The 22,848-nt window shown below is 37.5% G+C and overlaps 1 protein-coding gene across 1 annotated transcript in view; it reads right to left on the reverse strand.

Moving 5' to 3' along the window:
* Window positions 1–22,848, reverse strand: part of RELN (reelin) — a 525,441-nt gene that overhangs the window by 358,740 nt on the left and 143,853 nt on the right. The window contains exon 3 of the mRNA XM_082631643.1: window positions 16,147–16,282. Coding sequence (XP_082487769.1) covers window positions 16,147–16,282 — 136 coding nt within the window. The remainder of the gene's footprint in view (window positions 1–16,146; window positions 16,283–22,848) is intronic.

Raw genomic sequence — 22,848 nt, forward strand, 5'->3', positions numbered from 1 at the left:
AAAAGACCTATAAAAACAAACCCAAAACAATTAAGACAATGGTAATATGAAAATACATATCAATAACTACCTTAAATGTAAATGGATTAAATGCTCCAACCAGAAGACAGAGACTGGCTGAATGGATACAAAAACAAGACCCGTATAAATACTGTCTACAAGAGACCCACTTCAGACCTAGGGACACATACAGACTGAAAGTGAGGGGATGGAAAAAGATATTCCATGCAAATGAAAATCAAAAGATAACTGGAATAGCAATTCTCATATCAGACAAAATAGACTTTAAAATAAAGATTATTGCAAGAGACAAAGAGGGACACTACATAAAGATCAAGGGATCAATCCAAGAAGAAGATATAACAATTGTAAATATTTATGCACTCAACATAGGAGCACCTCAATACAAAAGGCAAATGCTAACAGCCATAAAAGGGGAAATCGACAGTAACACTATCATAGTAGGGGACTTTAACACCCAACTTTCACCAATGGACAGATCATCCAAAATGAAAATAAATAAGGAAACACAAGCTTTAAATGATACATTAAACAAGATGGACTTATTGATATTTATAGGAGATTCCACTCAAAAACAACAGAATACACTTTCTTCTCAAGTGTTCATGGAATGTACTCCAGGATAGATCATATCTTGGGTCATAAATCAAGCCTCGGTAAATTTAAGAAAATTGAAATCCTATCAAGTATTTTTTCCAACCACAACGTCAGGAGACTAGATATCATTTACAAGGAAAAATATCTAAGAAATACAAACACATGGAGGCTAAACAATACACTACTAAATAACCAAGAGATAACTGAAGAAATTAAAGAGGAAATCAAAAAATACTTAGAAGCAAATGACAATGAAAACATGAAGACACAAAACCTATGGGATGCAGCAAAATCAGTTCTAAGATGGAAGTTTACAGCAATACAATCCTACCTCAAGAAACAAGAAACATCTCAAATAAACAAGCTAAACTTACAACTAAATCAATTAGAGAAACAAGAACAAAAAAACCCCAAAGTTACCAGAAGGAAAGAAATCATAAACATCAGAGCAGAAATAAATGAAATAGAAATGAAGGAAATGATACCAAAGATCAATAAAACTAAAAGCTGGTTCTTTGAGAGGTTAAACAAAATTGATAAACCATTAGCCAGACACATCAAGAAAAAAAAGAGAGAGGACTCAAATCAACAGAATTAGAAATAAAAAAGGAGAAGTGGGCTTCCCTGGCGGCGCAGTGGTTAAGAGTCTGCCTGCCGAAGCAGGGGACACGGGTTCATACCCCGGTCCAGGAAGATCCCATATGCCGCGGAGCAGCTATGTCCGTGAGCCATGGCTGCTGAGCCTGAGCGTCCGTAGCCTGTGCTCTGCAATGGGAGAGGCCACAACAGTGAGAGGCCCACATACTGCAAAAAAAAAAAAAAAAAGGAGAAGTAACGACTGACATTGCCAAAATACAAAGGATCATGAGAGATTACTAGAAGCAACTATATGCCAGTAAAATGGACAACCTGGAAGAAATGGAAAATTTCCATTTCCTTCCGAGACTGAACCAGGAAGAAATAGAAAATATGAACAGACCAATCACAAGCACTGAAATTGAAACTGTGATTAAAAATATTCCAACAAACAAAAGGCCAGGACCAGATGGCTCTACAGGTGAATGTGATCAAACATTTAGAGAAGAGCTAACATCTATCCTTCTCAAACTCTTCCAAAATATAGCACAGGGAGGAACACTCCCAAACTCATTCTATGAGGCCACTATCTCCCTGATACCAAAACCAGACAAACAATCACAAAAAAAGAAAACGACAGGCCAATATCACTGATTAACACAGATGCAGTAATCCTCAACAAAATACTAGCAAACAGAATCCAGCAGCACATTAAAAGGATCATACACCATGATCAAGTGGGGTTTATCCAGGGAATGCAAGGATTCTTCAATATCTGCAAATCAATCAATAGGATACACCATATTAACCAACTGAAGGAGAAAAACCAGATGATCATCTCAATAGATGTAGAAACAGCTATTGACAAAATTCAACACCCATTTATGATAAAAACTCTCCAGAAAGTAGACACAGAGGGAACTTACCTCAACATAAAGAAGCCCATATATGACAAACCCACGGCCAACATTGTTCTCAATGGTGAAAAACTGAAACCATTTCCTCTAAGATCAGGAACAAGACAAGGTTGTCCACTCTCACCACTATTACTCAACATAGTTTTGGAAGTTTTAGCCACAGCAATCAGAGAAGAAAAAGGAATAAAAGGAATACAAATCGGAAAAGAAGAAGTAAAACTGTCACTGTTTGCAGATGATATGATACTATAGATAGAGAATCCTGAAGATGCCACCAGAAAACTACTAGAGCTAATCAATGAATTTGGTAAAGTTGCAGGATACAAAATTAATGCACAGAAATCTCTTGCATTCCTATACAATAAGGATGAAAAATCTGAAAGAGAAATGAAGGAAACACTCCCATTTACCATTGCAACAAAAAGAATAAAATACCTAGGAATAATCCTACCTAAGGATACAAAAGACCTGTATGCAGAAAACTATAAGACACTGATGAAAGAAATTCAAGATGATACAAAGAGATGGAGAGATATACCATGTTTTTGGATTGGAAGAATCAACATTGTGAAAATGACTATACTACCCAAAGCAATCTACAGATTCAATGCAATCCCGATCAAATTACCAATGGCATTTCTAACAGAACTAGAACAAAAAATTTCACAATTTGTATGGAAACACAAAAGACCCTGAATCACCAGCACAATATTGAGACAGAAAAATGGAGCTGGAGGAATCAGGTTCCCTGACTTCAGACTATACTACAAAGCTACAGTAATCAAGACAATATGGCACTGGCACAAAAATAGAAATACATATCAATGGAACAGGATAGAAAGCCCAGAGATAAACCCATGCACCTATGGTCAACTAATCTATGACAAAGGAGGCAAGGATATACAATGGAGAAAAGACAGTCTCTTCAATAAGTGATGCTGGGAAAACTGCACAGCTCCATGTAAAAAATGAAATTAGAACAATCCCTAACACTGTACACAAAAATAAACTCAAAATGGATTAAAGACCTAGATGTAAGGCCAGATACTATCAAACTCTTAGAAGAAAACATAGGCAGTACACTCTATGACATAAATCACAGCAAGATCCTTTTTGACCCACCTCTGAGAGAAATGGAAATAAAAACAAAAATAAACACATGGGACTTAATGAAAGTGAAAAGCTTTTGCACAGCAAAGGAAACCATAAATAAGACAAAAAGACAACCCTCAGAATGGGAGAAAATATTTGCAAGCAAAGCAACTGACAAAGGATTAATCTCCAAAATACAGAAGCAGCTCATGCAGCTCCACATCAAAAAAAAAAAAAAAAAAAAAAAAACCCAATCCAAAAATGCGCAGAAGACCTAAATAGACATTTCTCCAAAGAAGATATACAGATTGCCAACAAACACATGAAAGGATGCTCAACATCACTAATTATTAGAGAAATGCAAATCAAAACTACAATGAGGTTTATCACTTCACACCAATCAGAATGGCCATCACCAAAAAATTGACAAACAATAAATGCTGCAGAGGGTGTGGAGAAAAGGGAACCCTCTTGCACTGTTGGTGGGAATGTAAATTGATACAGCCACTATGGAGAACAGTAGGGAGGTTCCTTTAAAAACTAAAAATAGAACTACTGTACAACCCAGCAATCCCACTACTGGGCATATACCCTGAGAAAACCATAATTCAAAAAGAGTCATGTACCACAATGTTCATTGCAGCTCTATTTACAATAGCCAGGACATGGAACCAACCTCAGTGTCCATCGACAGATGAATGGATAAAGATGATGTAGCACATATATACAATGGAATATTACTCAGCCATAAAAGGAAACGAAATTGAGTTTTTTGTAGTCGGGTGGATGGACCTAGAGACTGTCATACAGAGTGAAGTAAGTCAGAAACAGAAAAACAAATACCGTATGCTAACACATATAGATGGAATCTAAAAAAAAAAATGGTTTTGAAGACCTAGGGGCAGGACAGGAATAAAGATGTAGATCTAGAGAATGGAGTTGAGGACACGGGGTGGGACAAGGCTAAGCTGGGACGAAGTGAGAGAGTGGCATGGACATATATACACTACCAAATGTAAAATTGATAGCTAGTGGGCAGCAACCGCATAGCACAGGGACATCAGCTCGGTGCTTTGTGACCACCTAGAGGGGTGGGATAGGGAGGGTGGGAGGGAGACGCAGGAGGGTGGGGATATGGGGATATATGTATATGTATAGCTGATTCACTTTGTTATACATCAGAAACTAACACACCACTGTAAAGCAATTATACTCCAATAAAGACGTTTAAAAAAAAAAAGAGTCCAAATGACTATGTGGCTAAGTGGTTTTCCAATAAAACCTGGCTTATTCAGACAGCATGCCACTTACTCTTCCCTGAGAAGGGCACACACAGCACATTATATAATTGTTTGGAATTTCATTTCAAATGTTCCATAGTTCTTACAATGAGGTGTTTTTAAAAAGGATTTAAATAGATAACTAGGTTTTTAAAATCACAGAGTTTGCACCATACACTGGCTATACCAATATGAGGTTGCAGAATTGGGTACAGTGTTGATTCAACTGTCAGCTCTAGAGAGACCACATACATGATAAATGATAAATATTAGTTGCTGGATTTCTTCAAATCCAAAACACCATCAATCATAATATTAAGAAGTAAGGGCTTTCTGGTGGTGCAGTGGATAAGAATCTGCCTGCCAGTGCAGGGGACATGGGTTTGATCCCTGCTCTGGGAAGATCCCACATGCCGCGGAGCAACTAAGCCCATGCGCCACCACTACTGAGCCTGTGCTCTAGAGCCCACGAGCCACAACTACTGAAGCCTGCGCGCCTAGAGCCCATGCTCCACAACAAGAGAAACCACTGCAATGAGAAGCCCGCGCACTGAACGAAGAGTAGCCCCCGCTCTCCACAACTAGAGAAAGCCCGCGTGCAGCAACGAAGACCCAACACAGACAAAAATAAATAAATATATAAATTTAAAAAGTAAAATACATGCTGCAAATTATAATTGTAAGATGCCATCAAATGTAAGACGCAATTTTAGAGATACCAAAATGTAAAAGAAACTTCTGTATTTTAGAATCAATGAAATATGTCATTAGTTATTAAGAAATATTTACTGACTACACTCAATATTTTGTAATAACCTATAATGGAAAAGAATCTGAAAAGGAATATATATGTAATATGTATATATGTATGTATGTATATATATATTTGAACCACTGTGCTGTACACCTGAAACTAACACGATGTTGTAAATCAACTATACCTCAATAAATAAAATAAAATAAAAAATAAAGCAAGAAAAAATATATATTGAGGACTTTCTATTGTCTATAGTTCAGTATTAAAGAACTATTAGATATATAAAAATACCTAACACAGTCCCTGACCTTCGGGGATTTCAAACCCATTTAAAAAAGAAAACACACATGTGAAAAATTAAATAATGATATGAAAACGTCATACAAAACACACTACAAAAGCATATAACTCTGGTTAAAGTTTAATTTCTACAAAGTAATTCTCTCTACCTTAAAAAGTAAAAGCTTTAATTTTGGAAGTTAGTTAGAAAAGAGAGAATCAGAGTATATTTATATTCAAATGCCATAGGTGGTTGTTTTATTTTATCTTTGTGAAATGTTTACATTAATGTTGAACATTAGCAATCCTCTTCAAGTACTACTGGGCACATACTAATTATAGATATTAACTCTTACATATACCTCTACTGAACACATAATAAATACTGTAGTAAGAAACAAAGGTAAGAAATTGCAAGACTTGAGTTCAGAAAATTTCAAATGAATTGTTCAGTGGTCCACGTCCAATCTTCAGTTTTCCTGTACTCTCTCACAAACTAATTAGGAAAAGAGATCAACAAAAACGTCTTGCCCACATAGGAAGCAGCTACTCTATGTAAGATTCAACATAGTCATGGCTTACAATAAACAGAGACTCAAACATTTATTAAGAATGCTAAAAAGTGCAAATTGCATCATCAAAATTTTATTATGAAATACAAGTGAGGGTGTGTAAACCCCTTTGTAATCAGTAAAAATTACTTCTAACCAAGCTGTATTTTTTTACCAACAGCTAATAAAACACTGGGGCTGACTTAAAATACCTACATTATGCTTGCCAAGTCACTTCTGATTATAATTTGGTTTCTAATATTACTGATACCATAAAGAGGATACCCTAGATGATAGATATTTTTTTAAAAAAACCTGGGAACTAAAAACATATATTTCTCCTCCTACCATAAATCAATACCAGAAAGACAATGTATTAAACTACAATGTTTCTCAGACTTCCCTGGTAAGAATCACCTGGAGTGTGAGTTTAAAATATAGATCCCCAGACCCCCTCTTCTGGAGAACATGATTCTCTGGGACAGGGAATTTGTATTTTGGCAAATTCCCCAGCTAATTATTGTCAGAGAATGTGTGGGAAAAAACACTAAGGGAATACCTTTCCCGTACCTTGGTTATTTTTTAAAATAAATTAATTTATTAAAAAAAGAAGCATTAACAGTTATAAAAGCACTGGGATTTTGAGTACTTAAAACCAGTTGATTTGGAGGAGCGCAAATCAGATATATCAAGTAAAAAAACCAATATTTGTCATCTTCAAGATCCATTTATCTTTTATAGTTAAGAAACTATATGACAAACCTTTTCAAGTATTTAGCAGTGTACTTCTCTGCTCTTTTTTGTTTATTTATTTATTTATTTTCGTATTAGTCATCCATTCTATACACATCAGTGTATACATGTCAATCCCAATCTCCCAATTCATCACACCACGACCCCCAACCCCGCCGCTTTCCCCCCTTGGTGTCCATACGTTTGTTATTTACATCTGTATCTCAATTTCTGCTCTGCAAACCGGATCACCTGTACCATTTTCTAGGTTCAACATATATGCATTAATACACGATATTTGTTTTTCTCTTTCTGACTTAATTCACTCTGTATGACACTCTCTAGATCCATCCACGTCACTACAAATGACCCAACTTCATTCCTTTTCATGGCTGAGTAATATTCCATTGTATATATGTACCACATTGTCTTTATCCATTTGTCTGTTGATGGGCATTTAGGTTGCTTTCATGACCGGGCTATTGTAAATAGTGCTGCAATGAACATTGGGGTGCATGTGTCTTTTTGAATTATGGTTTTCTCAGGGTATATGCCCAGTAGTGGGATTGCTGAGTCATATGGTAATTCTATTTTTAGTTCTTTAAGGAACCTCCATACTGTTCGCCATAGTGGCTGTATCAATTTACATTCCCACCGACAGTGCAAGAGGGTTCCCTTTTGTCCACACCCTCTCCAGCATTTGTTGTTTGTAGATTTTCTGATGATGCCCATTCTAACTGGTGTGAGGTGATACTTCATGGTAGTTTTGATTTGCATTTCTCTAATAATTAGTGATGTTGAGCAGCTTTTCATGTGCTTCTTGGCCATCTGTATGTCTTCTTTGGAGAAAGGTCTATTTAGGTCTTCTGCCCATTTTTGGATTGGGTTGTTTGTTTTTTTAATATTGAGCTGCATGTGCTGTTTATATATTTTGGAGATTAATCCTTCGCTCGATGATTCATTTGCAAATATTTTCTCCCATTCTGAGGGTTATCTTTTTGTCTTGTTTATGGTTTCCTTTGTTGTGCAAAAGCTTTTAAGTTTCATTAGGTCCCATTTGTTTATTTTTGTTTTTATTTCCATTACTCTAGGAGGTGGATCAAAAAATATCTTGCTGTTATTTATGTCAGAGTGTTCTTCCTATGTTTTCCTCTAAGAGTTTTACACTGCCCGGTCTTACATTTAGGTCTCTAATCCATTTTGTTTATTTTTGTGTATGGTGTTAGGGAGTGTTCTAATTTCATTCTTTTACAAGTAGCTATCCAGTTTTCACAGCACCAGTTATTGAAAGACTGGCTTTTCTCCATTGTATATCCTTGCCTCCTTTGTCATAGATTAGTTGACCATAGGTGCGTGGGTTTATCTCTGGGCTTTCTATACTGTTCCATTGATCTATATTTCTGTTTTTGTGCCAGTACCATATTGTCTTGATGACTGTAGCTTTGTAGTATAGTCTGAAGTCAGGGAGTCTGATTCCTCCAGCTCCGTTTTTTCCCCTCAAGACTGCCTTGGCTATTCGGGGTCTTTTGAGTCTCCATACAAATTTTAAGATTCCTTGTTCTATTTCTGTGAAAAATGCCATTGGGAATTTGATAGGGATTGCACTGAAACTGTAGATTGCTTTGGGTAGTATAGTCATTTCCACAATATTGATTCTTCCAATCCAAGAACATGGTATATCTCTCCATCTGTTGGTATCACCTTTAATTTCTTTCATCAGTGTCTTACAGTTTTCTGCATACAGGTTTTTGTACCCCTAGGTAGGTTTACTCCTAGGTATTTTATTCTTTTTGTTGCAATTGTAAATGGGAGTGTTTCCTTCATTTCTCTTTCAGATTTTTCATCCTTAGTGTATAGGAATGCAAGAGATTTCTGTGCATTAATTTTGTATCCTGCAACTTTACCAAATTCATTGATTAGCTCTAGTAGTTTTCTGGTGGCATCTTCAGGATTCTCTATCTATAGTATCATATCATCTGCAAACAGTGACAGTTTTACTTCTTCTTTTCCAATTTGTATTCCTTTTATTTCTTTTTCTTCTCTGATTGCCGTGGCTAGGATTTCCAAGACTATGTTGAGTAACAGTGGTAAGAGTGGACATCTTCATCTTGTTCCTGATCTTAGAGGAAATGCTTTCAGTTTTTCACCATTGAGAACGATGTTTACTGTGGGTTTGTCATATATGGCCTTTATTATGTTGAAGTAGATTTCTTTTATGCCCACTTCCTGGAGAGTTTTTATCATAAATGGGTGTTGAATTTTGTCAAAAGCTTTTTCTGCATCTACTGAGATGATCATATGGTTTTTATTCTTCAATTTGTTAATATGCTGTATCATATTGATTGATTTGAGTATATTGAAGAATCCTTGCAACCCTGGGATAAATCCCACTTGATCATGGTGTATGATCCTTTTAATGTGTTGTTGGACTCTGTTTGCTAGTATTTTGTTGATTTCTGCATCTATATTTATCAGTGATAGTGGTTTGTAGTTTTCTTTTTTTGTAGTATCTTGGTCTGGTATTGGTATCAAGGTGATGGTGGCCTCATAGAATGAGTTTGGGAGTGTTCCTTCTGCAATTTTTTGGAAGAGTTTGAGAAGGATGGGTGTTAGCTCTTCTCTAAATGTTTGATAGAACTCACCTGTGAAGCCATCTGGTCCTGGACTTTTGTTTGTTGGAAGATTTTTAATCACAGTTTCAATTTCATTACTTGTGATTGGTCTGTTCATATATTCTATTTCTTAATGGTTCAGTCTTGGAAGGTTACATCTTTCTAAGAATTTGTCCACTTCTTCCAGGTTGTCCATTTTATTGGCATACAGTTGCTTGTAGTAGTCTCTTAGGATGCTTTGTATTTCTGCAGTGTCTGTTGTAACTTCTCCTTTTTCATTTCTAATTTTATTGATTTGAGTCCCCTCCCTCTTTTTCTTGATGAGTCTGGTTCATGGTTTATCAATTTTGTTTATCTTCTCAAAGAACCAATTTTTAGTTTTATTGATCTTTGCTATTATTTTCTCTGTTTCTATTTCATTTATTTCTGCTCTGATCTTTATGATTTCTTTCTTTCTGCTGACTTTGGGTTTTCTTTGTTCTTCTTTCTCTAGTTCCTTTAGGTGTAACGTTAGATTGTTTATTTGAGATTTTTCTTGTTTCTTGAGGTAGGCTTGTATAGCTATGAACTTCCCTCTTAGAACTGCTTTTGCTGCATCCCATAGGTTTTGGATCATCGTGTTTTCACTGTCATTTGTCTCTAGGTATTTTTTTATTTCCTCTTTGATTTCTTCAGTGATCTCTTGGTTATTTAGTAACATATTGTTTAGCCTCCATGTGTTTGTGTTTTTTACGGTTTTTTCCCCTGTGATTCATTTCTAATCTCATAGCATTGTGGTCAGAAAAGATGCTTGATATGATTTCAATATTCTTAAATTTACTGAGGCTTGATTTGTGACCAAATATGTGATCTATCCTGGAGAATGTTCCTTGCACACTTGAGAAGAAAGTGTATTCTGCTGGTTTTGGATGGAATGTCCTATAAATATCAATTAAATCTATCTGGTCTATTGTGTCATTTAAAGCTTGTGTTTCCTTATTTATTTTCATTTTGGATGATCAGTCCATTGGTGTAAGTGAGGTGTTAAAGTCCCCTACTATTATTGTGTTATTGTCTATTTCCTCTCTTATAGCTGTTAGAGGTTGCCTTATGTATTGAAGTGCTCCTATGTTGGTTGCATATATATTTATAATTGTTATATCTTCTTCTTGGATTGATCCCTTGATCATTATGTAGTGTCCTTCTTTGTCTCTTATAACAGTCTTTATTTTAAAGTCTATTTTATCTGACATGAGTATTGCTACTCCAGCTTTCTTTTGATTTCCATTTGCACGGAATATCTTTTTCCATCCCCTCACTTTCAGTCTGTATGTGTCCCTAGGTCTGAAGTGGGTCTCTTGTAGGCAGCATATATATGGGCCTTGTTTTTGTATCCATTCAGCAAGCCTGTGTCTTTTGGTTGGAGCATTTAATCCATTCACATTTAAGGTAATTATCGATATGTATGTTCCTACGACCATTTTCTTAATTGTTTTGGGTTTGTTTTTGTAGGTCCTTTTCTTCTCTTGTGTTTCCCAGTTAGAGAAGTTCCTTTAGCATTTGTTGTAGAGCTGGTTTGGTGGTGCTGAATTCTCTTAGCTTTTGCTTGTCTGTAAAGCTTTTGATTTCTCTGTCGAATCTGAATGAGGTCTCTGCTGGGTAGAGTAATCTGGTTGTAGGTTCTTCCCTTTCATCACTTTAAGTATATCATGCCACTCCCTTCTGGCTTGTAGAGTTTCTGCTGAGAAATCAGCTGTTAACCTTATGGGAGTTCCCTTGTTTGTTATTTGTCGTTTGTCCCTTGCTGCTTTCAATAATTTTCCTTTTTCTTTAATTTTTGCCAATTTTATTACTATGTATCTCGGTGTGTTTCTCCTTGGGTTTATCCTGTGTGGGTCTCTCTGCACTTCCTGGACTTGGGTGGCTATTTCCTTTCCCATGTTAGGGAAGTTTTCAACTATAATCTCTTCAAATATTTTCTCAGGTCCTTTCTCTCTCTCTTCTCCTTCTGGGACCCCTATAATGTGAATATTGTTGCATTTAATGTTGTCCCAGAGGTCTCTTAGTCTGTCTTCCTTTCTTTTCATTCTTTTTTCTTTATTCTGTTCTGTTCCACAGCAGTGAATTCCACCATTCTGTCTTCCAGGTCACTAATCCGTTCTTCTGCCTCAGTTATTTTGCTATGGATTCTTTCTACTGTAGTTTTCATTTCAGTTATTGTTTTGTTCATCTCTGTTTGTTTGTTCTTTAAATCTTCTAGATCTTTGTTAAACATTTCTTGCATCTCCTCGATCTTTGCCTCCATTTTTTTCCCGAGGTCCTGGATCATCTTCACTATCATTATTCTGAATTCTTTTTCTGGAAGATTGCCTATCTCCCTTTCATTTAGTTGTTTTTCTGGGGTTTTATCTTCTTCCTTTATCTGGTACATAGCCCTCTGCCTTTTCATGTTGTCTATCTTTCTGTGAATGTGGTTTTTGTACCACAGGCTGCAGGATTGTAGTTCTTCTCGCTTCTACTGTCTGCCCTCTGGTGGAGGAGACTATCTAAGAGACTTGTGCAAGTTTCCTGATGGGAGGGACTGGTGGTAGGTAGAGCTGGCTGTTGCTCTGGTGAGCAGAGCTCAGTAAAACTTTAATCCACTTGTCTCATTATGGGTGGGGGTGGGTTCCCTCCCTGTTGGTTGTTTGGCCTGAGGCGACACAACACTGTAGCCTACCCGGGCTCTTTGGTGGGGCTAATGGTGGACTCTGGGGGGGGCTCACACCAAGAAGTACTTCCCAGAACTTCTGCTGCCAGTGTCCTTGTCCCTTGGTGAGCCACAGCTGCCCCCCACCTCTGCAGGAGACCCTCCAACACTAGCAGGTAGGTCTGGTTCAGTCTCCCTTGGGGTCACTGCTCCTTCCCCTGGGTCCCGATTCGCACACTACTTTGCGCGTGCCCTCCAAGAGTGGAGTCTCTGTTTCCGCTGGTCTTGTCGAAGTCCTGCAATCAAATCCCATTAGCCTTCAAAGTCTGATTCTCTAGGAATTCCTCCTCCCGTTGCCGGACCCCCAGGTTGGGAAGCCTGATGTGTGGCTCAGAACCTTCACACCAGTGGGTGGACTCCTGTGGTATAAGTGTTCTCCAGTTTGTGAGTCACCCACCCAGCAGTTATGGGATTTGATTTTATTGTGATAGCACGCCTCCTACCGTCTCATTGCAGCTTCTTCTTTGTCTTTGCATGTGGGGTATCTTTTTCGGTGAGTTCCAGTGTCTTCCTGTCGATGACTATTCAGCAGTTAGTTGTGATTCCAGTGTTTTCGAAAGAGGGAGTGAGAGCATGTCCTTCTACTCCACCATCTTGAACCAACGTCCAGTTCCTTGGTTATTTATCAGCATCTTCCAATTTTGTTTTTGGTTTGGGGAGTCCCTGATTTGAGGCTGATCACCTCTGAAGACTCTGGACTTCCTGCAAAGCTGAGGACTAGATCCAGGAGTCTGCATGCTCATAAAAACCCTTTTCAGAAAATTATTACTAATCTTATATAATGGGTGGGAAAATTAAGTCTCAGATTCACTTGGCCTATGCCATGTATTTTGAGGGCACCCCCAAAACAATATCTACATTATTTATCAGAAGAGAATACAATTTGATATCCCAGCAACAGTGAGGCCATAAGCCATCAAATATCATTTTAAAACAGGTTAAATGAATAACTATATCTATTTGGACATAGGCAGTTCTGTATTGCTGGCATAGATTTAATTTGTGTTCTTTCAAAAAAGTAATTCTTGTTTAAATGAAGAAGTTATGCATGGCAAGAATTTAAATTCCCCTAACAAGTGCCAACATGAGTAAGATAAAGCATGCCGAAAGAGAGAGTCAGAGCTTACTATTAAACTAAAGAAAAAGACAACAGTGTACATCAGATACAGCTGGCTCTCCGTATCCCTGGATTTTGCTTCCATGGTGGGTTGAATCTCTGGATGAAGAAACCACAGATACAGAGGGTCTGCTGTACCATGCCGTTTCACATACGGGACTTGAGCATACATGGGAGGTCCTATAACCAATAACCCCCACCCTCCCAGGATACAGAATTCAAAGGGCATTTTCTGTGAATTCTATGTATAAGTCCTTGAACCAACTGTGGAGGAATCATGAAGAAATAAGAATTTGTCCTTATCCAATCTAATCTAATAGAAAAGGCAAGAAATTAACTCAAATAAATATAGAGTAAAATATAGTCAGCATTATAATAGAGTTACAAGCAAAATGTGACAATACACATCACTTCTGTTGCTGATGTCTTAGAAGCTTTACAGAAGATTTTTTAAGAATGCCAGCTTGAAGGAAGAATAGGAATTTAACAATTGAATTTGAGAGAATAAAGCGTTCTAGGCTAAGGGAAAAGCATGGAGAAAGAGAGAAAGTCATGGAATGTATAGGGAATCGTGGGAAGTACTGCCAATTTGTGCCCATCAGGAGGTGCAGGCTATGGGAGACGAGAGAAGATGATAAACAGCAAGATTTGGAAGAACCTTGAAACCAATGCCCAAGGGCTGGCCTTTAGAAGGAAGTCTTAGGATATCCAAGTTTTGAGCACTTGTGCCTTAGTAAGATTAAATAGACAACAATGTGGAAGATGGACTGGATGGGAAATAGGCTGGAGGTGAACAGACCAGTTAGGAAGCTACTGCAATCATCTTAGCAAGAGGTACTGGAAGGAAAGGGTTCAAGTGTGAAAAACTTTCTGAGGGAGAAAATGATGGGATTAAATGTCAACCACCTGGGTGGGATGAATCTCACGTTTGCAGCCTGAGTAACCCAGAGCAGTGGTCCCCAACCATCTTGGCACCAGGGACCGATTTCGTGGAGGACACGGTGGGGTGGGAGGAGATGGTTCAGGAGGTATGCAGGTGATGGGGAGTGATGGGGAACAGCAGAGAAAGCTTCACTCCTCGCTCGCTGCTCACTTCCTGCTGTGCAGACTGGTTCTTAACAGGCCGCTATTGGTCTTCGGACTGTGGGGGGGGGGGTTGGTGACCCCTGACCCAGAGAATAGGGAGAGAGTATATAATCAGTGATGTGATATAAACCCTTGACAGTCAACAGTGTATTATTAAGGGAGAAGAAAAGGTAGTGGTAAATTTTGGAGTATGCAGGTTTTATGGGATTTTGTTGTCTGAGTAGAAGGTTGGAATAGAACACTATGCAAGATGGATTCCAGCTCTGTTTCACCTGACTGCCCATAGAATAGCTGTTTCTGAATTGCCTTTGACCTTGTTCCATTGGCCTACTCGTCCATTCAAGAAATATTTAGTAAATGCTTACAGAGACTGTACTAGACAACTGGGGCAAATCAGTGAACAAAATAGAAATGCATTCTTGCCTTCAAGGAACTTGCATTTCAGCAGGAACAGTCACACAATAAATAACATACATAATTAAATAAATGAAGTATATCATGTGTTAGAAGTGAACAAAGGGCTATGGGGGAAAAAAGAGACGACTATGAAAGATGAGGAACAGTGATTGTAAGGCAAGGGTAGGGGAACAGTCTATATTGAGAGATGTCACAAGTCACAGACCTTGAACTGTAGTTCAGAGTTTATCTAAGGATGCTGCTGGGACATTGTTCACTACATTTATCTGTTTCCTCTTAATGAAAGCATAGGAGAGATTCAGTAGGTTTCTATAGAGTTCTGACTTCTTACCACCATGAATCAGCTAACTGATCACATTTTCCTCTTGGCACTAGTGGCTAGAAAGCTAAAAGCTAAATCTCTAATCTGTGGTCTTCTTCTAAACCATGTATGGAGACTCACAGCATTTTTTTGTACCTGTTTTCATCTTATTTTCTGAATATCATTTTCCTATTGCCTTGATTTCTTCACATATTTTTATCTTATTGTGTATTTTAATCAGCTAAAATCCAATTTAGATCTCCTGAGGTATAAATAAATATGCAAAAATAAACTGCTAAAATTACTTTTTTTTTTTACAGTTTTGGCCTCTTTTGACACCAAAATGAGAGGCTTTAATTAAGGTTAAATCTGTTAAAATAATACATTTAAATAGTGACTGTATATGTAACCTCATGAGAAGTATATTTGTAACCTAGCAGGACCCTATGGGGCCTTCCCAGGACAGACCACCCCATGTCCTACACCTGCCTCTTACTTGTAGAAAAACTTTAGTCTCCTAGGCCTTCCCTGAGTGCCAAAGCATAAATTTAATCAGAGAAGTAAGAAAATGTGGAAACAAAGGCAAACAGCCAAGCAAGACAAAATTATAATAGTTTAGTCATGGACCTTTAGTTCCTCCTCAAGGGCTATAGATAATATTCTGAGACATGTCCTCTGAGCTGCTGTGCAGATACTGAAACCCCCACCAGGTGGTTAACTGTATGCTGCCCACAAACATCTTGACCCCAGACCAGTTGGAACCAGAGGCTGATAATATCAACTCCTGATTACCTTGCCATCAACCAATCAGAAGAATGTCCATGAGCTGATCACATACCCCACAACCCTCTCCCTCACCCTGTCTTTAAAAAACCTTTCCCTGAAAGCCACTGGGAAGTTCAGGTCTTTTGAGCACTAGCTGCCTGGACTCCTTGTTTGGTGCCCTGATATAAACACTGTACTTCCCTTCACCACAAGCTGGTGTCCATAGATTGGCTTTACTGTGTGCAGGCGAGTGGACCCAAGTTTGGTTTGGTAACACATTTGCCTTCTGTACCAGTCACAGACATTTTGGGTACTTACATGAAATTCACACAGCCTGTGCCAGCAGGTGGAGCAATCCAGACGAAGCTGAGGTTGGTTGTGGGCAGATGACTCACATGAGAGGCCACCACACTGCACATAAACTGGTTACCAAACTGGTGGTCAGACATGATCCCTGACAAACAGAAAGGAAGGAAAGTTGTTATAAAAACAATAAAACAAAGTCCTTATGATGGCATAATAATATTTTCTGGACATTTTTCTTTTATGTTAAGATTCAACATGCTGTTTGGCTTCCCCGTAAGTTACACAATTTTCCACTTCCTATTGTCAGAAGGAAATGAATTGTTTAAAACATTATTGTTAAGGAGCAATCTACTAAATTATTGCTATAGTATTTGCTTCATTTTGATTTTGTTGACCGGTCTTTGCCCATCAACAAAGACCACCAGGAACACGGTATAACAAGGTTGGATTTATTTGAAGTGTTTGCAGCAATGGAGACCAAATACTATTGGGAACTTGGAGGTATCTCAGTATGAGGATGTTAGGAGGAGCTTGTTAAAATATTTGGGCTTGTGTTAGGTTATTTTAGAGAGTAGGGTGATCAAGCTGGCCCAGGAATTTCCCGATTGTAGTACTGAAAGTCCTGCATCCTGGGGACCCCCTCAGTCTTGTTGGGCAGGTTCCAGGTAAAGATGGTTTTGCTTCTGGATTTGGTACTATCAGAAAGTGGGAGCAATTTTATCACTGAATATCTTAATTTTTACCTATGAGACATGAGGAATGGAGTAGGGCTAAAGCTGAGATCGATAAAAAAGCAGCGGAGCATTAATATGGAGAGGTGATGTTGGTCATTTTTGTGGTTTGCACCATGTTCTTGCTTTTGTCTGTGTTCAGGCATGATTACAAGGTGATCTTGTTTTTGCCTCAAACCACAACTGTCTCAGAGTGGATGACCTATGAAACTGCTCATGTTCAACACGAGAACATCATGGCCTAGCTGAATACCAAGTCAGCTCCCAGTTGAGCTATCAGGAGATGCTTTTTTTTTTAATAAGGTGATTCTCTTATGTTTACCTCAGATATAAAATATTAATAGATAACTCAACACTAAGAAAATGAAAAACTTGATTTTTTAAAATAGGCAAAAGATCTCACCAAAAAAGATACATAGATGGCAAATAAGCATACAAAAAGATGTTCAACATCATATGTCATTAGAGAATTGCAAATTAAAACAATGAAATGCCTCTACACACCTAATATTCAACCAAAGTCCAAAACACTGACAATACCAAACGCTGGTAAGGATGTGGAACTACAGTAACTTATTCATTGCTGGTGAGAATGCAAAATGGTATAGCCATTTTGGAAGACAGTTCGGTGTTTTCTTACAAAAATCAACATACTCTTACCACATAATCCAGAAATCACACTCCTTGGTATTCACTCAAATAAACTGAAATTTTATATCCACTCAAAAACCTGCATATGGATGTATATAGCAGTTTTATTCATAACTGTCAAAACTTGGAAATAACCAAGATATCCTTTATTAAGTGAATGGATAAACTGGTACATCCAAACAATAGAATATTTTTCAGTGTTAAAAGGAAATGAGCTACCAAGCCATGAAAAGACATGAATAAATAAGTGCATAGTACTAAATGAAAGAAGCCAATATGAAAGAACTACATGTTGTATGATTCCAACTATGTGACATTCTAGAAAAGGTAAAATTATGGAGACAGTGGTTGCCGGGGTGAGGAGGGAAGGAGGGAGGTATGACTAGGCAGAGCACAGAGGATTTGTAGGTCAGTGAAACTATTCTTTATAATAGTGCAATGGTGAATACACAACACCAAGAACGAAACCTAATGTAAAGTATGGACTTTGAGCGACAATGATGTGTCAGTGTAGGTTCATCTGCTGTAACAAAGGTATCACTGTGGTGCAGGATGCCTGGGAGGCTGGGGGGGGTGGTATATGGAAAAACGTTTTACTCAATTTTGCTGTGACCTAAAACTGCTCTAAAAATAAAGTTTATTAATAAAAAAAAACCATTGCCAGGAGTGGGCAGTTAAATAAAAAATTAACTTGTTGGCTTTGTGAACTTGGGCAAATGGCTTACTCTCTCTGAGATCTAGTTTCCCTGTCTTTAAAATGAAAACACATGTCCACTCCATCCTAAAGTTATTGTGAGAATTAAATGACTCAATACATATGGCAGCATCTGGTACAGTACCCCTGTATTTGGATAGGTGCCCTGCTTACATGTCATCACAGCAGTTCACACATTGCTCCATCATACCCTGGACCATCTTTCCAGGGAGTCTATGAGGGACTAGGTCTTTAATCTTTATATTTGAAGCGACTATCACAATGTCTGGCACATCACAGATACTCAAGAAATATTTTCTAAATAAATACAAGAATAATTTAACTATAAAAATAAAAGACAATGTAAATTATACACATTACATCAACTAATGAAATAGAATCTTCTAGAATAGCAAGTTGTTCAGAATAGGTCATACTGGCTAAAGAAATAGAAGAACAAGTCTATATTTTGACATATCCTAATGATGTTACTTTTCTCAAGTATATATATATATATATATATATATATATATATATATATATATATATGGGTATTTTTAAAGCTGTATCTTGAGAAAAAAGGATGAAAGTCATCAAGCCAGAGAAACCACAAGGTTAGAGAGGATGACAGACTCCAGACTCCCAAGGAAATCACAGAGTGCTGAAGGAGACTCTGCAGCCGTGACTCAGGAATTGCCACTTCCCTCTGGTCGGGCATAAAGCAGGGATCCAGTGTATGGAAAATGATACATATGCAGGAGTCACCCTGGCCAAAAATGAAAGCAAAAGTTCCAGCTACAATCATGTGGGAATGGAAATGAATCAAACAAAATAACGTTTCAGGGTCACAGAGTCTTGATAACAGAATTCATGTTCAAATATCTCCTCACTCCTCAAAGCTCCTCTTAGAAAGTGAGTCATGTCTAGACTGCATATTACTTGACAGAATTTTAAAAGGTAGCTATAGAGTTGCAATTGCCTCATGCCCTACCCTGGGTAAATACCCTACAGGATGACATTCTTGCAATCCAACCGTCTAGCACAGCAGTTCTCCAACTTGGCTACACAGAAGCATCACCTAAACAGATTGAATAAATACTGGTTCCCAGACATTCTGAGTGAATCAGCAGAAAAAAACAGTATTTACAGAATCCCTGTGTTGCATCAAACATTGGGTTAGGCCCTATGGAGGTACACAGAAGAAATATAGAACATTGTCCCTACCTTGAAATGACTTCAGCTGGGACAAGAAAACTGGAATAAACTAACATTATAAAGAGAACAACTAGAAAATAAGTAAGTGCTAACTGGGTGGTATTTGTGAAAAATACAAAAGAGGAGAGAGATTAATGTGGACAATTGTAATAATGACAACTAATGTTTATTGAGCACTTACTATGGCCTGACACTATTCTAAGCGTTTCATGAATATTTACTTGTTTAAGGCTCTTAACAATCCTATGCAGTAGGAGCTGTTATTTTCTCTATTTTACCCATGAGGAAACTAATATGATGAAGACAAATACTTGCTTACAGTTATACAGCAAGGGCAGTATAGCCTGGATTCAAACAAGCATCCTTGCTGCACAGTCAGAAATGGCACTGTAGACAACAAGGTCCTACTGTATAGGGAACTATATTCAATATCTTATAGTAAACTATAATAGAAAAAGAAAAAAATGACTTTGTTGAAGAGGGAGATTGGAATTGAGTTTTGGGGGGAAAACTAAGATTTCCCATATTTGCTTTTTTTTTTTTTTTTTCGGTATATGGGCCTCCCACTGTCGTGGCCTCTCCCGCTGCGGAGCACAGGCTCCGGACGTGCAGGCCCAGCGGCCATGGCTCACGGGTCCAGCCACTGAGCGGCACGTGGGATCCTCCCGGACCGGGGCACGAACCTGCGTCTCCTGCATCGGCAGGCAGACTCTCAACCACTGCGCCACCAGGGAAGCCCCCCATATTTGCTTTTATGTACACGAGTCAGGAGAGTATAAGCACGAGATCGTACCCTCAGCTCTGTCACCTGCTGCTGCATGACCTTGGTCAGGGTGCTCCCTCTCAATCTTCATTTCCAACATCTATAAACTGCTGGTCCATGATCTCTAAGACTCCTTTCAGTGCCTTAGCTCTCTGAGTACAATTTAAATGAACAGAAGAAAGATGGGAGGACAGCTCACAAAGGCAGACATAATGAGCAGAGGTATGCATACAAAATGAGAACGAGGAGGAGAGCAGTCAGCATCAGCTTCCAGTGTTCTGTGAAACACAATTTACTGCATGTGCCACAGCGATCTTCTTAATGGCTTTTGTGTCATGAAAGACATATGCCATCTAATATATGTGATTTGGAAACCTACTCTTGGATAACTTTAATTTGAATTTGATAATGAATTTAAATTTACGATGGTGCTTTCCCTTGCTGCATGCTGGATAATAGGATATATATATTGAGTTTTAATATTACTTGAAAAAGGGGAAATCAGATCTATGATAAAAGAATTTAATTACACTGTGTATCTCAGGGAGATATATACATATAAAATATATATGTGTGTAGTGTAGCTATAACAAAGATTTTATTTTCATTGTTGTGGCTATGTGTAAACTTTCATACAAAAATTTTTTTCTGTGGAATTTCTTCCCCCGAAAAAGAAGCTATTCTTTTCCAAGAGAACTGGACTATGAGAGAAAGAAAGCACTTCAAGAAGTATGGCTCTCTTTGTCTAACTTTGGATGAAGAAGTAAAGGGTATCCTTCAATCTGTGAGGTTCTATGAGACCGATAACTGTCCTGATAGATTTTAAAGCATTTATGTTATAGATACATTTTCCTTTTGAATATTGTGTACACACATTTGAAAAATAGGAATATTGAAAATCTAACTATAATTTCTGTATCAAGAAATAACCAAGGTAACTTTTTAATATAACTCTTCCTTTGACAAAGTATGAGTGTTTTAAATTCATTAAATTCTTCAAACCATTGGATAGCTAATTTAAAATTATCTAGCATCTGTCTTCTTAATCAAAGTTGTGGTTAAAGGATAGGAATCTATGCCAGAGTTTCCTTTATCCACATTATACTTCTGCAAGATTAGGCTCACGATGGCTTTAATTGTTCTAAAGTTGCTTCCATGATCCCTTTTAAGACAGTGATACTCATTTCTGTGCCTTCCGGGGTGTCATTTTCCTTGACAAGTCTTCAGTTATTTTAAGTTTGTGACTAAACCTTGTATGAACTCCATTTTCCCTCAGGAATACTCTTCTATGCTTTTAATGTGCATACCTTGAGTCTTCAGAACTTTAACTAGAATTTCTATGATTCCCCCATTTTGAAAATAAAATGTACACATCCTCATAAAAATGTAGGCTATTCGCTTCCAAGAAACACCCTGAAGATGTTATTACCAAAAATAACCAATGTACTAGGAAAATTACACATTCACGTTGGGTTTATTCTATATTTTATAGATTAAAGATGTGGATTATTCAAATCAGTTCAGTTTGTAATTTGCCATAGTTAGTGTTAAAGTGGGTAGAAGCAGGTCCTGTTTTTTTCATGTAATTCAAGAACTAAGACATCTGTGGATGGGATATCACGAAATAAAGGGAAAGTACATTAAGATTATAGATTTTTGGTTTGTGATAAATGTAACCTTCATATATAAAAATTATGAAATCTTAAATATTTTATTGTTTCCAACACCTTCAGAAAGTATGGCAGAATATTTTGTCAGGAAGTTTATTAAATTCATTAACTTATGTCTGTATAAAATGTGTAAGAACAGACAAATATTTAAGATGATTTCTGTTTCCTTTTATTTTCATCATTTTTTCTTTGTTTCAAAGGGATATCTAAAGGCTTACATGAGTTAATAAAAAGTAGACTGCTCTGAAAATGTAGTCTGGAAAGTTACTGTTATATTTTAAGTGAAGAGAGAAAGTGAATTATGGAGTTCCTTTATGTCATTCTTTAATCTTTTCATTTGATTCAAATATGAATAACTGTTTACTTGCAGAATTTGACTTGTCTATTATTTGCCTTCTTTGCTAGGTCAATGTACACAAATATTTCAACAAAGCTAAACATGATTTTATATGCTGAAAAGTAATCACCGAACTTCCCGAAAACATACTTATTGCAGCTTATCTGTGAAGTACCAGTCTGATGAAAATGGATATGAAAATAATAGCTTTCAAGTAGTGATACAAGTTAATGAAAAGTATGGGCACCCACACTCACACATATGCACTGGGTATATTTAACTTTTAAAGCATTGATTTGAAGGCATTTGGTTTCAAATTTAGGTCTAGAAGGAAAAAAGTACGAAAATCTTCTGGAATTGTATGTCTATGGGTATACGTTAGAAAGGTATGAGGATCCATGCTATTCCCATACATCCTGTTGGTTATACACAAAGAGCTTATTCTAAGTCAGCCTGATTCTTTCCTCACTCGTGCAGTTACAAAGGTGAGAATTCTTGCTTTTGCCTTCCCTCTCCATCCCTCTTCAAGCACTACTGTTTATCAAATGCCCTCTCTGTGCCAGGTGTTTTCCCCATGTTATTACCTTACGACTATTATAGAGGCAATAGAGGGGAAAGGTTGAGAGCACAGACCCTGCAGGCAGTCTGCCTGG

The sequence above is a fragment of the Mesoplodon mirus genome, assembly GCF_964341445.2.
Source record: "Mesoplodon mirus genome assembly, chromosome: 9".
Taxonomy (NCBI): domain Eukaryota; kingdom Metazoa; phylum Chordata; class Mammalia; order Artiodactyla; family Ziphiidae; genus Mesoplodon; species Mesoplodon mirus.